We start from the raw sequence: 17,551 nt of genomic DNA, 5'->3' as shown, positions 1-17,551 counted from the left end.
CATACATAAAAGATTGGTAGTCTGGGAGGGGCAATTCAGTCCAGAAAGTCACAGGGATGGGAAGTAGAACCATAGGGGGAGTAAGCAGATTGACAACTCTATATGAGAAGAGTTGATTTAATCATGGTTAGTGGTTCCACAAATGATGCGGAAGTGAGAGGGCAAGAAAGGGAAAGAAAGCAATAATGTTCTGAGAGATGCGGCCACCATTCAGGAAAGCAGGGCTCCAGGGCACAAATTCCTTGAGAACATGGCCTCTGGTGTAAGCCACTTCCCGTAGTTATAGAGCCCAATGAGTACTGAGCCCAGGAGTTTAGGCATGGCCTCTCTAGTTCTGTTGTAGAGTATGGAGCAGGCAACAGGGCAGAAAATGATGGATAATATAAGCAATGTTAAATGCTGTGCTAAAATCTGAGAATGCTACATTATACAGCATTCCCAGGGCCTACCATTCTAGCAACGCAAGCTAAAAAGAAAATATGACCTGTTGTAATCATACCATGGTGCCTCTTGGAGATCATTGCCTTTCCCTTCTAAATTCATACAAACCTTTTTTTTTAAATTTTAAACAAGAAGTTTATTTAAACAACAAGATGTTTGACTTGAAGGGAAAACTATCTAGGATCAATTTCTTTATAGTAATTTATCCATACTGAGAGACAGAGATTGCCCTACATGTAACAGCTATGTACAAAAAAGTTATAAAATTGTCCTTGGTTTTACAATGATAAAAGAAAAACATTGAAATTATCCAATCAAACAAGGTATGCAAGGATTTTTTTGTGGGTTTTTTTTGTTGTTGTTAAACAGTGAGAGCAAAATAACTTACTGTAATATAAAGATAAAAGTTGAATGAGCATGCCACTAATGGAGAAAAGGAATATTTTCACAGAACCAGTTTGTTTTTTCCCCTCCCCATCTCCATTTGATGTTGATCAAAACATACCATAGGCCATTTAGTTAAAAAAAATACTCATTATGCCTGTGCACATACACCAGTTACTTTATGTACAATAAAGGAATGGGGAAGGGAATCAAAGAAGAGAGAAAACTATACTGCAGTAGTCAGGATGTGGATGAACCAAATCTTGGTTTTCTAATTGTGAATGTATTGTTTTCGTTGGGAGCACAGTTCTGGAGTAGAGTTGTAGATTCTCTTTTTAGTAAGCGCCTCCTGTCTGCTGCTGGAATACATCAATTGTATCTTCATCCTCCATTTCCAACTGTGCAGGTGTGTCTGTTTCATTGATTGGTTGCCCTTCAAATCAGAATCTGATCTGCCTCATTGACAAACCCTGTCATTCACAATAGGCTTTCATTAGTTTACTAAGTGGTGTGTGCCTCTTAATCTTAAATTGCACCACCAAACCATCTTGCCCTGCCACCTTCAAATTAATGTGGTCGTTGTTTTCAGTCTTGACTCCTTCCTTTGGCTTTTCGTCGGCCATGGAAAGTCCGGGGGTCTCCTCAGCCGCTGCTTCACAAAAGAGGCACCACGATGGTCTGCTCCAAGGGAACGGAGGGAGAAGCAGCAGCAGTAGGAGCAGGAGCAGGAGGAGGAAGATGATGGTGGTGGTTATGGTGAGGAAGAGGAGGAGAAGAAGGAGAATGAGGAGGAAGAGGGGGAGAAGAAGGAGGAGGAGGAGGAAGAGGGGGAAGAGGAGGAGGAGGAGGAGGAAGAGGGGGAAGAGGAGGAGGAAGAAGAGGAGGAGGAGGCGGCAGCGGTGGAGGTACTCCATACAAACCTTCTTTTAAAAAAAATACATTCTAAATAAGTCATTCCCCAAGATAAATGTTCAAAGGATATGAATGGGAAATTTTCAGATGAAGAAATCAAAGCCATCTGTAGTCATGAAAAATGCTCTAAATCACTATTGCTTAGAGAAATGCAAATTAAAACAACTCTGAGATACCACCTCATACCTATCAGATTGGCTAATATGACTAAGAAAGGAAAATGATAAATGTTGGAGTGGATGTGGAAAAACTGAGAAACCAATGCACTATTGGTGGAGTTGTGAACTGATCCAACCATTTTGGAGAGCAATTTGGAACTATGTCCAAAGGGCTATAAAACCCTTTGACCCAGCAATACCACTACTAGGTCTGTATCCCAAAGAGATCAAAGAAAATGAAAAGGACCTATTTGTACAAAAATATTTATAGCGACTCTTTTTGGCTAAGAAATAATTGGAAATTGAGGGGATTCTTCAATTGGGTAATAGCTGAATAAGTTGTGGTATCTACTGTCCTATAAGAAAGAATAAGCAGAATGTTCTTCAAAAAAACTGGAAAGATTTACATGAATTGATGCAAAGTGAAGTAAGCAGAACCAGGAGAACATTGTGCACAGTATCAGCAATGTTTTAAGATGATCAACTGAATGTCTTAGCTATTCTCTGTAATACAATGATCTAAGACAATTCCAGAGAACTCATGATAAAAAGTGCTACCTACCTCCAGAGAAAGAACTCATGGAGTTTGAATGCATACTGAAGCATATTATTTTCCACTTTCTTTTTTCTCTTGTTTTTATTGTTCTATGTTTTCTTTTACAACATGACCAATACAGAAATATGTTTTGCATAACTGTACGTGTTTAACCTATATCAAATTGCTTGCCATCTCTAAAAGGGGTGGAAGAGAGGAAGAAGAGAGAGGGAATTTGAAACTCAAAATTTTAAAAATGAATATTGAAAATTGCTTCTACATGTAATTGGAAATGATAAAATATTACTACTTTTTGGGGGGCTTTTTGGAAGGCAATTGGGGTTAAGTGACTTGCCCAAGGTCACATGACTAGTTTTTGTGTGTGTGTGTTAAGTGTCTGAGGCTGGACTTGAACCCAGGTCCTCCTGACTCCAGGGCCGGTGCTCTATTCACTGTGCCACCTAGCTGCCCCATGATAAAATATTATTAAAAATTAAAATACATTCTAGAATTTTTTCAGGAGTCAAAGTAAACCTTACTGGCTTCATATGTAGATGCCACCTTCTTTGTTTTAAAAAAAAATACACACATTTGCTTTTTTCTGATTTTCCATAATTAGTATAAGAATGCTCAACAACAATAGGATCATAGAAGAGAGCCCAGAGACTGTCTATTCCCATCCCCTCATTTTACATATAAGGAAACAGATATCTAGGATGTTAAGTTACTGAATCAAGGTCATATAAGTACTAAGCACCAGAGGCAGGATTTGAACTCAAATCCTCCAGCTTCTGAGCCTTTGCTCTTCCCACTATACCATGGATAGTCACAAATTTTTTTGGTACCCTTGGATGTGGGTCATCTGGTCCTGATACCCTGAACTCACTGACGCCAGCTGGGTACCCTTTTACTATATCCACTCTTATCTTAGGTTGTAATTCCTTATTAGCTATTTTTAGTCTATCTTTTCCACTTCATTGGTAGAGAAGCTCAGTGGCTGGCACATAGTAAGTGCTACATAAATGTTAACCATTATTATCTATTGTCATTGTCTCATCCAGCCTGAGCAACAATCCCATCCTTCCTTTGATACTCATTGCCTATTAAAAATCAAAAATCCCCCCTTTTCGTCCTTAACATTCATCACCAGCCATCCTTCCTTTGATCCTCATCTTTGCCTATTAAAAATAAAAATCCCCTTTTTTCATCCTTAGCATTCATCACCAGCTTCAGCTCATTCTGAGCTTAGCACTCTTGACACTATTGTTATAGGATCATGATATTTTTATAAGATCATGACACTTTATTGGTACTAATTCTCCATCATTTGGTTTTGCTTCCATCTTCCACATGTCTTTTATTATTTAAAAATGTTTTATTGATGTCTTCAGTTCATAGATCATAGTCTCGTCTGGATATTTCAGACATCCTTGAAATTGAACCCTTCGTTATAACAAAGCAAAACAATTAAACAAAAACAACCAATACAGTGACTGCATCTGACAATCACACCTGTCTTGGAAAAAATCTAAGTTGGTCAATGCATTTCCTTTATAATCACATTGGTCTCACTCTATACTCTTCTCATTTCTTCCTCAGTAGAATATATTCTTTTGGTGTCCTCAGAAATATTCTTCCTTTACTGATTTCCATCTTAATACTCTCCACCATTATTTACCCAGTCTTATTTTAGCCTTTTCTCATACTTTCCCCCCTCAGTTGTGGGAGGAACAGTAGGATGGACAAATTAATTTTAAAAACTTTTTACTTTAGTAATTAAAATATGTAAAAATAGACTTTGCTCATGAGAATATCTTCTTATACCATGCTACTACAAGTCAAACTCCCCCTGCCCCATTTATTGTGTTCTTTTTGAATAAGGCATATTCTAGTCCTGTCGAATTAGTGATCCTCAATCTACCAAATCACAGTGATATCTTAGAAGTTGATTTTTCTCTCTTTATATTAGGATGGTTTTTTTTTTCATTTTTAATACCCACACTTTGTTTATTTAACTTGAAAAGGCTACAAACCAAGACTAAAGTGGAGGGAGAGTTGGTATGTGACTTTTTGTTCACAGATGATTGTGTACTAAAATATGGATCAATTATGTGCCACTTGTGCTAATTTTGACCTAATAATTAACACCAAGAAAACAGAGATTCTCTACCAGTCATCACTGCACCATCCATATGTGGACCCACTGGTTATAGCAAATGGAGAAATCTTGAATACTGTGTTCAATTACCCTTGGGGGTATACTTTCCAGGGATATACACATGGGTGATAAGTTTGATGCATGCATTGCCAAAGCTAGCTCAGCATTTGGGAGGCTCTGAAAGAATGTGTGGAAGAGAAGAAGCATTAGGCTGCCTACCGAACTGAAGGTCTACAGAGCCTTTCTGCTGACCTCATTGTTGTATGCCTGTGAAACCTGGACAGTATACCAGTGCCATGCTAAAAAACTGAATTGCTTCCATTTGAATTTGCTTAGGATAATTCTGAAAATAACTTGACAAGATAAAGTACTGGACACTGAGGTCCTTTCTCAAGCTGAACTGCCAAGCATTTCAAACTCTACTGCAGATAGTGCAACTTGGATGGGTTGGCCACTTCATTGAAAGGCCAAACACACATCCACCTAAAAGACAATTTTACACGGAGAACTCACACAAGGTAGGTGCTCACATGGAGGTCAGAAGAAATGGTGTAACGACACAAAGCTTCTTAGAAGAACTTTGGACTCGATTGTGAGACATGGGAGACATTGGCACAGGACCACCCAGCATAGTGTGCCCCAATTAAAGAAGGCCTTGTGCTCTATGAGCAAGGCAGAATTGCAGTAGCTCAAAAGAAATGTAAGATGTGCAAATTTAGAGCCATCTCCACTCTACATGTTCACGTGGACTATTTGTGTCTGACCTGTGGCAGGGCCTTCCATGCTCTACCAGCCACAGTCACACACACTGTACCTTGATTCCAACATAGTGATATCACTTTGGTTTTCTTCAGCAGGAAGACAAACAACTCATGCTTTGTACATTTGCATATGGATATTTAAGGGTATAGGTTTTATTTTTGGCTTTCTTCTCAGACTGTCTCCAGGGCATTGCTAGACATTTTTTTGCTGCTATCCATCCTCCTATTCTTTATGTATTTGGGTTGGCAGATATATATCAGAAGTTTTCTCCATTCTCTTCTCTTTTCAATTAAAGTCTTCTTGAGCAGTTTTGTAGGACTTTAGGTAAACATATTTTTTTTTACTAGCCCTTATTATGTGCATTTAATCCCAGTTTATGTGCATCATATACTACATTGAAGCAATGGTCTAAACATTCTCACCATCTTTTTTACCAGCTGTTTATTTCTCAAATATGCCTTTTTCTTCTGAAGTCTTATCTTTAGGTGGCATCACTGAGAACAATATCACCTGTGGTCCTGAGGTCTTTAGTTTCTTGCCTAGAGCTTCAGTATTTTTAGTAATACTTTCTAGGTTCCATTTGACATTATAATTTATCCCCATACGAATCACCAGAAATAGGTAGTAATTGTTAGGTTAAACTAGTCTCTGGAGGTTCTTCACCATGTTTTAGGTACCTGTCCTAGAAAGACAGAAGACCTTGCTACTGTTAATATTAGGTTGACAAATAACTGATTCTGTATGTTGCCATTACTTGTCTCATTTACTTTGAACTTCAGTGGATAATATTTCTTTTGATGCTACCTATGGATTCATACCATGCTGCTTTGGAGTATAAAAAGTCGTTTCCTTTGGAAAGTGTCCACTTCCCCTTTAGAGGAAAAGTCTCATATCTGTAGCTTATCTTCAAGTATTCAGTCGTCCTTCTTCCTTTTCTTCTCTGTCTCACATTTCTCTATACTCCAATCTTCTAATACAAATCAGTATTCCATTTGCTTCTTCAGATTATTTTCCTTCTTTGTTTTCTATCAGTAAATTCTTTGGTTCCTTCAAGGAATATGTCAACAAATTCATTTTGGCAAATGATTAGTAAACACCTACTGTGTGCATATCTGAAGAGTAGAAAGGTTTTCTTTCAACCTTTTCGCCTTCTCTAGGTGAGAGATCAAATTACACTTTGTATGTCTACAGCAGTTATTTGGCAGGAGCAAGATCATTCTCTGGCTAGTCACTGATTGGCCAACAATAAGTCCCAACCCAGGCCTCACTTGATCATTGTTTGGGCCCTGATGGCTCAGAGTGAGTGTAAATAGCAATTGTTTCTGTTTTGGCCAGAAACTCTGAGCGTCTTCCCTTCCCAGAATGATTTTTTTTTTGACTAGGTAGAAGAGACCATTCTTTATCTCATTTCTTACCTAGTCTTAATCACTGATTAGGCATTGCATCAGTCAAACTGAAATCTGTTAAAAACAGATTAAAAAGGCCAAGGTCTCCCATTGTATCCAGCGCCATCTCCAGCTGTCCTAATTCTATACTGCCACTGGATCCAGAATGCTCCAGGGGAGAGGATGAGGCTGGGTGACTTTGCACATCTCTGCCTCATTTAAATTCAATTCACTTGCAAGTCATGGCATCACCTCCCTGATGTCATGGTCCTCTTCAAAAACATCATTCTCTGAAGGACAGTGTGAAATTCTTCTTGTCCCCCTCCATAATAAAAGCAAGATCTTCTATCTTTTTTTTTTTGTTGTAACCTCTCATAGCTAATTCATCTGGCAAGCTGCCTGGTGGTAGTACCTCTTTACTGAAGTCAGGGTTCAGTCTCTGGAGGCTCCAGCTGAAACCTGATATGTAGTGCTTTTCCCTCGGGTTGTCTTGAGATAACACTGATTTGCTTACTCTCCTTTGATTAGCAATTAACTGCTTTCTACTAAAGAACCAATACAACAAGAACTCTACCCAGTGTTATGTTTGAAATGGGGCTGCCATGGAAAATTGAATTAGCAGCCACTGAATCCTTCCTTCCTACTCTTTTCTTTACTCCTGCTGCTCAGACTCGGCAGGTTTCCTTTAATCTTCTTGTTCGAGTCTCTGCTGATGATTCTCTGCATGCTGGATCTGATTTCTTATTTTATTTGTTTTCTTATTTTGGTTGATACGGTTAGGTTTATAACAAACATTTTCTAAAAGATGTAATTAAACAAGAGTTGTTCTGTCTTTTGAATCCCAAGTGTATACAATTGTAGTAGGCCAAAAAGATAGAAAATTTTAATTTCCATATTTTTGGTAGATATGAGTTTAATAGTTAATTTCATTTAATATATTGTTGCTGAACAAAATGGTCTAGTTTTTAATAGATAAAATTTTATAGGTAGCTAGTTTTTAAAAGATAAAATTATATAGGTAGTGGGATGCCTATTATATAGTGGATAGAATTCTGGACCTGGATTCAGGAACTTGCTGGGTGACCCTGAGCAAATAAATTAGTATCTGCCTCAATTTCCCAAACTGAGAATAAAAAGAGCATTTACCTCTCAAGGTTGTTGTGAAGATAAAATGAGACAGTATTTGTAAAGCACTTTGCAAATCTTAAAGCACTATATAAATGCTAGTAATTATTATTATCAAAGGGTAGATTTATATTTCATATTAAATAAACCAAAGTAAAATGTAATTTGTAAACATGATATCGAAAGTAATAAACTGGGTTGTTGTTACATAGAGATGTTTAGCTACATGGATCTACCCAGACATCATTCTTCCTTAATTTCCAAAGTTTGAGGACAAGGACAGAATCTCTTCTGAGGAAGCTAAGTAGGAGAAAGATTTTTTTATAGCTTTAGGGACTTAAACTGTAGAGTTGTGACATACACACACACACAGAGCTGCTAGTACCTTCCCTTCTAAGGTTACTGTATATCTGCTTCCTAAATATCTTCTATGTACATTTTTATCTACTCTGTTAGAAGGCAAGCTTTTTGAGAGTAGGGACTATTTCATTTTGTCTTTGTCTCCCCAGAGAGAGCCTGACTTATAAATGGACTCTTACTAAATACTCGCTGAATGAATGGCTGAGTCTATGTATGTAGATGATATGAACTCAGCTGGTCAAAGATGGGGGCTACAAATGAAACTAACTCATGACACACCATTTGTACAAGTACATTTAAAGAAAAGAGATTCAATAAGAGAACTACACAAATGTGAAAACCTATGGATAGTGGGTCTTCAAATGTTTATACTTAATCTTCTTAAGGAATATAGCAGCAGTAGTATGAACTTGTTTCTTGTTTGTTTTCTGCTTTTTGGAGGGGGAGGTCAGGGCAGTTAGGGTTAAATGACTTGCCCAAGGTCACATGGCTAGTAAGTGTTATGTGTCTGAGGCTGGATTTGAACTCAGGTCCTCCTTCTCTATTCACTTTGCCACCTAGCCGCCCCAGTAGTATTAACTTTTAAAAGAGTAATTAGCATTTTCATTTTCCAGGAATGCCTAAAGTCATTTTTTTTCTAATTTTCTTTTCATGTGTATATAAATCAATGAATCAAATCCATAAAAATGAGTCACCTTTGCATTGAGGGGGAGGGCCACTCCATTCTCCATCCTTCATGTTGTTTGTAGTACAATGGATGTATTCATCTCCAATAAGTGAATATGTTTTATCACATGTATATCTCACTGATGACCCATAAGTAAAATAATCTTGAAAAGCTTCTGTGTGTTGCCCATTCACAACATCTGGAGGGGGATGACAGCGAATGACTGAAAAAAAACAAAACCATACACACAAGTGCAAAGGTAACTCACTAGTAGTTTGAACAAGGTTTTGGCTTTCTTCAAGATTCTTCTCTTCCCTTCTTCCCTTCTTCCCTTTTTTTCCCACTCCCACCCATAAGGCATTATGACATAGCAGAAAGGCCTCCTCAGAGTCAGGAAGACATGGATTCAGTTCTCTCCCTGATGCATACATACATCCTCAAAGCTCTGAGCAATCCTTTTAGATTATAAGCATACAAATCAAAAGAGAATCTCATAAAGGCAGAAACAAAAATGGGGAAGAATTCAGAGACACCATATTATATACATATATATATATATATATATATATATATATATATATATATATATATATATATAGTAGAAAATTAACCACAAAAGAAGAGAATTTTAGAATCCCTAGAGATTATGAGGCAATAGAGGGTAAAAAACAAAAACCCAACAACTCCAGAATGATTCAAAAGAGAAAAACTTTGAAAAGATATTAAGAGAAAAATACGGTCAGAAACTAGAGCTTTCAATATTGAGTTAAAGACAAATAACAGGTACAAAATTTCGAACAAATGATGAAGAGTATCTCCTAAGATACAGAGGATTTGAAAGAGAGAATGACAGATTGTAATGGAAATGCAAATTTAAAGATCTTCCCTGCCCCTAGGCTAAAGTGCACCTGAAGCCTGGGGTGGGAGGCTTGTTTTTCAGTAGATACTTTTTGATTGGCCAGTGAGTCAATAAGGTTGTTACATTATCTGAGCCAGGAGAAGGCTATATAAGCCCTGATATGAGGCTTTGTTTTGGGGGCTCACTTTGAGAAGTGTTCTGTGATTTGATCTGTATTCTGGGAAGCCGTTGTCCAGGGCCCCCCCGGCTTTGAAAAACCCAGATGTGGAAACCCAGATGTTGACTGGGTATGGATGTAATAGTTGGACAGTTTGGAAATCTATCTACTTGATCTGTTTCTGTCTTGATAATTCTGCCTGTATACTTTGAAGTTCGGGGTGCTGACCTTTTTCCCCTGAACAAGGTAAACGATATACGTCTGACTGATTAAAGTAAGCTTGTTAACCCATTTTGAGTTGCTTTCCTTTAACAAAGCAGATCCAAGAACCTGTATGGGCAGCAAACCCTGAGGATGCTTGGGGTGCTTGCTGCTACACAGATATGCAACTAAAAATACAGAAATGGAAGGAAATCTGGCAGAAGAAAAGCAGAAATGAAAGTGGTTACTTTAGAACAACACATGAATCCTATTACAAGACCTTGAAGATAAGATACACTGAGACAACAAATGCACAAAATCACCCTAGAAATCAAATAATCTGAATACCATAGTGCAAGAAACCAAACAATGAAACAAGTCTTAAAAATTAATCATAGACAATATTAATTCTTACATGTACTCAGTACTTTTTTTTTTTAAAGCAATTGGGGTTAAGTAACTTGCTCAAGGTTACACGGCCAGGTGTTTCTGGGTGAGTGCTAAGTGTCTGAGCCCAGGATTTGATCTCCAGGTCATCCTGACACTGGAGCTGGTGCTCTTACTCGCTGTGCTACCTGGCCGCCCCTCATACTCAGTACTTCTTGAACACTAGTGTCTACTCTCTGGCAGAATGGACATAAATGGAGCCACTGTCTTGTGCTTTGAAATCCACTTAGGGATCTCCTTTCCTGCTTCAGACACTCTACTCTCCTGACTCTGTTACAATAAGCATTAGACATTGACCAGTCAAGATGGCAGGGTATGTGGGAGGGGAGGTAAGGAACAGAAAATTGGGTGAATCAGTTTACCTGGAATAGCCCTTAGGTTATAAAATTTCTAGGAAGTAGAAACTCTTCCCAGAACACTCCTCCTGCCCTCCCTGACTCTGCTAAAACTGGCAGACACTGATATAACCTGGCTAGAGAAACAAAGAACAGAGTGAATTGGAATGGGGCAGCATGCACAGCTATACCAGACCTTGAGTAAAAGGGACTGAAATCCAGGTGGGGCCAATCCTATCCCTTTAGAAACTACTTGGGGCAGTGAAAAAAGTAAATAATTCAATGTGAATGAGGCTGAAATAGCATTCTAGTCTAGCCCCAAGGGTATGCCTATTATCAAAGGGGAAGTCGTCACAAAGTAAGTGACAGGGGAATATAAGGGAGAAAAAGGCTAAACCCACCAAAGATTTCAAGATAAAGATAATTCAATTAAAACCTAAATCAACACAGAAGATACTAAAATTAGAAAGTAAGATGAATAACAGAATATTGAAAAATTACAAACATCTGTAAACAAATATTGCTGTCCAAAGAAAGTTGAACTAATGCCTGATGGAATCATGGAACCACAACAGAATGTGCCAGAATGGTTCAAAAAACGAATGAAAATTTTAAGAAGTTAGAAGAGAAAATATTAGAAATTTTGTCCTATGCAGAAATAATTAGCAGAATACAACTTGAAGACACAGTAGTATCTCCAAAGAAACAAAAGAGAGAACAACAGATTTAAATGCAAATATACTGAAGAGAACAGTCTAGAAGAGAAGCAAGAGTCCATAAAACTAAAAGATACTAAAAAGCAAAAACCATTCATTTTGAACACAGGATTTAGAGATAGAACAGGAATAAGTCTCCCAGGAAAAAAACAAACAAACAACAACAACCAAAAAAAAAACCCAAACCAAAACTCAATGCCATAATGCAAAAAATAATAAAAGAAAACTGTCCAGAACTATTGTTTACAGAAAACAAAGCATCAGTTGAATGCATTCAGAAAAAATAGAAAAATCTATGCTTCAAACTCTTGAGACATACAGTGCTTAAACTGAAGAATTCCAATGATAAACAACATATTATTCAAACAGTCAGGAGAACAGCTTCCAAAAGGAAGTTCTGGAAAGGAAGTTCAAATTTCTGCAAGAGTATTCCGCAACTACTAAAAACCCCAGAAGGGATCAGAATAACATATTTTGAAAAGCAAAGATGCAACCCCAAAATAATATATACCTTACAAACCTGAGCCTAATCAGAAATGAAAAAAAGATTTTTGTTTAATAAGAAAATAATATAAAGTATTCTTGTAAAAAAAAGATATGAAAAATCACTTGATTTGCCAACACCTGGGGCGGAATCAAGATGGTGGAGTAAGAGGTAGAAATTTTGCCTTTTCCCCTTCACTTCCTTCTCCAAAGTGACCCAAAAACATGTCAAGCCAATTTCTGATTGGGAAAGTCAAGAAAAAGTCACAATGAGTCGAATTTTCCAGCCCAGGAAAGCTTAGGAAGATGTACAGAAAGGACTACAGACCTAGGGTAGGAGTTGGTCAGGAGCACAATGGAGTAACAGTAGCATGGTAGCAGGCAGAAACATCATAGGCCTGTGGCAGTAGCAGGAGTGGAGAGGTGTCCAGCTCATAAGGATGGTAAAGGGACTGAACATTCAGGCAGAAATACAACCCAGGGGACCCCTGTACTATCACTGGGAGTAGGAATGGATGCCATTTGCTCTGCTGCTAAATACCCTGTTCTAGATCACAGTTCCTGGGCAGAGAAGAGAAGTCATGGTCATGAGGGAACAGGAGGTCTACCTATGAACGCAGCAATGAACAAGTTTCTGAGTCATAACTGTGTAACTCGAAGCCCAAGAGCATAGGGGGAATTCAGTTTTAATCATTAACCCTAAACATAAGTTTGCAGTGGAATAAACCAGGACATGATCCAAACCGAGGGGGAGTCAGCTGTTCACTCACACTGAATGGGCAGAATCTTCTGGCGTGCTGTGACTGAGTCCAGCAGCAGTCTATGAAAACTCAACTATACATAAGCCAACAGACCCATATTGGGTCAGGATTCTGCAGAACAGGGAGGCAGAGCTCTCCCCAGATCACACCATTTTGGAAGCACCAAAAACTTATAATTCCCCAGACTTTGTTGTAAAAATAGAAGAATTTTTGGTGGCTAGGTGGCACAGTAAGTAAAGCACCGGCCCTGGAGTCAGGAGGACCTGAGTTTGGTTCCGGCCTCAGACACTTACCACCCACACAAAAAAACTAGCTGTGTAACCTTGGGCAAGTTACTTAATCCCAATTGCCCTCCAAAAGGTAAAAAAAAAAAATAAAGAAGGAGATAAAAAAGACAAAAGCTCAGGCCAGACCCCAGGAATGAGCATAGCTCAACACTATAAAGCCCAAAGTGAAGAAGTAGGCTGGAAAAATGAGCAAACAAACAAACAAAAAGCATTTGGCTATAAAAAAGCTGCTGTGGTGACAGAAAAGCTCAAGACACAAACTTAGAAGAAAACTTAAGAATATTTACAAGCAAAATCTAAAAGGAAAAAAATAGCATACTGGACACAAACTCAAAAAGAAGTCTAGAGTTAAAAGAGATTTTTAAAAAGAACAAAAACAAAAATTTTAAATCCAATAAAAGTGCTAGAGAAAAATGGGGAAAAGAAAAGATAACTATGCAAGGAAACTATAAAAAGAGAATTAGCAGCTTGGTAAAAGAGATACAAAAAATACCGAAGGAACTAACACCTTAAAAAATAGACTTGACCTAATGGTAAAAGAGGTATAAAAATTCACTAAAGAGAACTCCTTAAAAAGAAGAGTTGACCACATGGAAAAAGACATACAATAGCTCACTAAAGAAAATAATTTCTTAAAAATAAGAATTGGATAACTGGAAGGTAATGATTCCAGGAGACATAAAAAAATAATAAAATAAAATCAAAAGAATAAAAAAATAGAAGAAAATGTGAAATCTCATTGGGAAAACAACTGACCTGGAAAATAGATCAAGAAGAGATAATTTAAAGAATTGTTGAAATATCTGAAAGCCATGACCAAAAAAAAAAAAAAGAGCTGAGGCATCATATTTCAAGAAATTATAATGATATCTTAGATCCATAGGGCAAAATAGAAATTGAAAAGAATCCAATGATCACCTCCTGAAAGAGATCCCCAAATGAAAACATAAAGGTATATCATAGGCAAATTTCAGAGCTCCCAGGTCAAAGAAGAAATACTTCAAGTAGCCAAAAAGAAACAATTTAAACATCATGGAGCCACAGTCAAGATCACACAAGATTTAGTGGATTAACCTAGAATAACCTACCTAGTAAAACTGAGTATAATCCTTTAGGGGGAAAATGGATATTTAATGAAATAGAGGGCTTTCAAAGTATTCTTGACCAAAAGACCATGGCTGAATAGAAAATTTGACACTGAAACAAGATTCAAATGCAGAAAAAGATTTTGACAAAATACAGCACCCATTCCTATTAAAAACACTTAAGAAGGGGCAGTTAGGTGGCACAATGAATAGAGCACCGGCCCTGGAGTCAGGAGGACCTGAGTTCAAATCCAGCCTCAGACACTTGACACACTTACTAGCCATGTGACTTTGGGCAAGTCACTTAACCCCAATTGCCCTCCAAAAAGCAAAATAATAATAAAAATAAAAAAACCACTAGAGAGCATAGGAATAGAATTTTCCTTAAAATGATAAGTAGTAAATATCTAAAACCATCAGTAAGCATTATATGTAATGGGGATAAGCTAGAAGCTTTCCCATTAGGCCTAGGGTGAAACAAGGATGTCCACTATCACCATTATTGCTCATATTGTACTAGCAATAAGAAAAAGAAATTGAAGAATTAGAATAGGAAATGAGGAAACAAAACTATCACTCTTTGTAGATGATATAATGGTATACTTAGAGAATCAATTAAAAATTACTTGAAATAATAAACAACTTTAGCAAAGTTGTAGGATATAAAATAAACCCAAATAAATGATCAGTATTTCTATATATTACCAACAAATCCCAGAAGCAAGTGATTGAAATAAAAATTCCATTTAAAAATAACTGTAGACAATATAAAATATCTGGGAGTCTAAGAAAACTCAGGAACTATATGAACACAATTACAAAACACTTTTCACTCGAAAAAGTCTGATCTAAACAATTGGAAAAATATCAATTGCTCATGGGTAGGGCAAGTTAATATAATAAAAATTATAATTCTACCTAAGTTTATTTACTTATTCAGTGCCATACCAAGCAAAATATAAAAAATTATAGAGTTAGAAAAAATAATAACAAAATTCATCTGGAAGAATAAAAGGTCAAGAATATCAAGAGGATTAAAAAAAATGCAAAGGATGTAAAAAGATCAATAATATATCTAAAACCACATCATAAAATGGCAATTACCAAAACTATTTGTTACTAGCTAAAAAATAGAGTGGGGGATCAGTGGAATAGGTTAGGTACAGAAGACAGTAGTACATGACTAGTAGTACATTATTAACCTACTGTTTGATAAACCCAAAGACTCCAGCTTCTGGGATAAGAACTCACTCTTTGACAAAAATTGCTAGGGAAATTGGAAAATAGTATGGCAGAAATTAGAAACCGATAGCTCACACTGCATATGAAGATAAGGTCAAAATGGATACATGATTTAGGGATAAAGGTTGATACCATAAACAAATTAGGAGATCAAGGAATAGTTTACCTGCCAGATCTATGGAGAAGAGAATTTATGAACAAACAAGAGATAGGGAACATTATAAAATGCAAAATAGATAATTTTGATTACATCAAATTAAAAAGCTTTTGCACACAAAAAGCCAATGCAACCAAGATTAGAAGGGAAGTAGAAAGTTGGAAAACAATTTTTACAGCCAATGTTTCTGATAATGTCCTCATTTTAAAAATATAGAGAGACCTGAGTCAAATTTATAAGAATACAAGTCATTGTATTTGATAAATTGATAAATGGTCAAAAGATATGAACAGTTTTCAGAAGAAATTAAGGCTATCAATAGTCACATTAAAAGTGCTCTAAATCTCTACTGATTAGAGAAATGAAAATTAAAACAGTTCTGAGATACCACCTCACACCTATCAGAAATGATAAATGCTGGAAGGGATGAGGGAAAATAGATACACCATTGAATTGTTGGTGGAATAGTGAACTAGTGCAACCATTTTGGAGAACAACTTACAACTATGCCCAAAGGGGTTTAAAATTGTGCATACCCTTTGACCCAGCAATACCACTATTAGATTAGTATCCCAAAGTTCAAAGAAAAAAGGAAAGGACCTATATGTACAAAGATATTTATAGCAACTCTTTTTTGTGATGGCAAAGAACTGGAAATTGAAGGGATGCTCATCAGTTAGGGAATAGTTGAACAAGTAGTGACATATGATTGTGACGGAGTACTATTGTGTTGGGAGAAATGGTGAAAGGGTTGGTTTCAGAAAAAAACATGACAACACCTATATGAACCTATGCAAAATAGAGTGAGAAGAACCAGAAGATCATTGTGCATAGGTATCTACAATGTTGTAATGATAATCAACTGTGAAACAGTTGGCTACTCTGATGAATACAATAATCCAAGTCAATTCCAAAGGACTCTTGATGAAAACATGCTATCTATCTCCCAAGAGAGAACTGATAAACTCTGACTGCAAACTATTTTTGCTCATTTTTAAATTTTATTTTTGCAATATGGCTAATACAGTAATAGGTTTTGCATGACTTCACATGCAGAATTGATATCACATGGCTTACCTTATCGGTAGGCATGGGAAGGAAGGAGAGAATTTGAAACTCACAATTTAAAAAGAAAAGAATGTTAAAATTTTTTTTCACATATCAGAACTGATCAAAATTATAAAAGAGGTACAAAACCTCAATGAATAAAATAATTTCTTAAAAATTAGAATCGACAGGTGTGGCTAGGTGGTGCAGTGAATAGAGGAGTCGGGAGGACCTGAGTTCAAATTCAATCTCAGACTCTTAAAACTTACTAATCGTGTGACCTTGGGCAAGTCACTTAACCCCAATTGCCCTGCCTTCCCTCCTGCCAAAAAAAAATAACAGAATAATTCTTTAAAAAAAATTAGAATCGACCAGTTGGAAGCTAATGACTCCATGACACATTAAGAAGCCATAAAGTCAAAAGACTGAAAAAATAGAAGAAAATTTGAAATATGTTAAAGAAACACAACCAACCTGGAAAGCAGATCAAGGAGAGAAAATTTAAGAATCATTGGGTTACCCGAAAGTCATGAACAAAAAAGAGAACCTAGGCATCATATTTCAAGAAATTATAAGGAAAACTACCCAGGTATCTTAGAGCCAGAAGGTGAAGTAAAAAAATGAAAGAATACACTGGTAACCTCTTGAAAGAAATCCCTACATGAATATTACAGCCAAAATCCAGAATTTCCAGGTCAAGGAGAAAATACTGAAAGTAGCCAGAAAGGAAGAAGTAGAATACTATGGAGACACAGTCAAGATAAAATAATATTTAGCAGTTACCACTATAAAGGAATGGAGGGCTTGGAAGATGATATTCTTGAAGGCAAAGGAGCAGGATTACAACAAAGAATAACCTACCCAGCAAAACTGAGTATAATCAGACA

General features: G+C 36.8%; 2 protein-coding genes and 1 pseudogene across 2 annotated transcripts in view; all 3 read right to left on the bottom strand.

The window, feature by feature from the left end:
* The window catches only part of LOC138151257 (uncharacterized), a 102,224-nt gene that overhangs the window by 23,018 nt on the left and 61,655 nt on the right, over positions 1-17,551 (bottom strand). The window contains exon 12 of the mRNA XM_069074772.1: positions 8,916-9,218. Within this exon, the coding sequence (XP_068930873.1) occupies positions 8,916-9,218 (303 nt within the window). The remainder of the gene's footprint in view (positions 1-8,915; positions 9,219-17,551) is intronic.
* On the bottom strand, positions 551-1,544 carry LOC138151218 (small ubiquitin-related modifier 2 pseudogene; annotated as a pseudogene).
* Positions 17,534-17,551, bottom strand: part of LOC138151217 (complement decay-accelerating factor-like) — a 16,415-nt gene continuing 16,397 nt past the window's right edge. The window contains exon 4 of the mRNA XM_069074741.1: positions 17,534-17,551. This exon is cut by the window's right edge and continues 72 nt beyond it. Coding sequence (XP_068930842.1) covers positions 17,545-17,551 — 7 coding nt within the window. The 3' untranslated portion in view covers positions 17,534-17,544.

This window comes from Petaurus breviceps, unplaced genomic scaffold (genome assembly GCF_028583685.1).
Source record: "Petaurus breviceps papuanus isolate PSGF00001 unplaced genomic scaffold, PetGlider_PUasm1.0 90895, whole genome shotgun sequence".
NCBI classification, from domain to species: Eukaryota; Metazoa; Chordata; class Mammalia; order Diprotodontia; family Petauridae; genus Petaurus; species Petaurus breviceps.
This window is presented reverse-complemented; position numbering and strand designations above follow the sequence as displayed.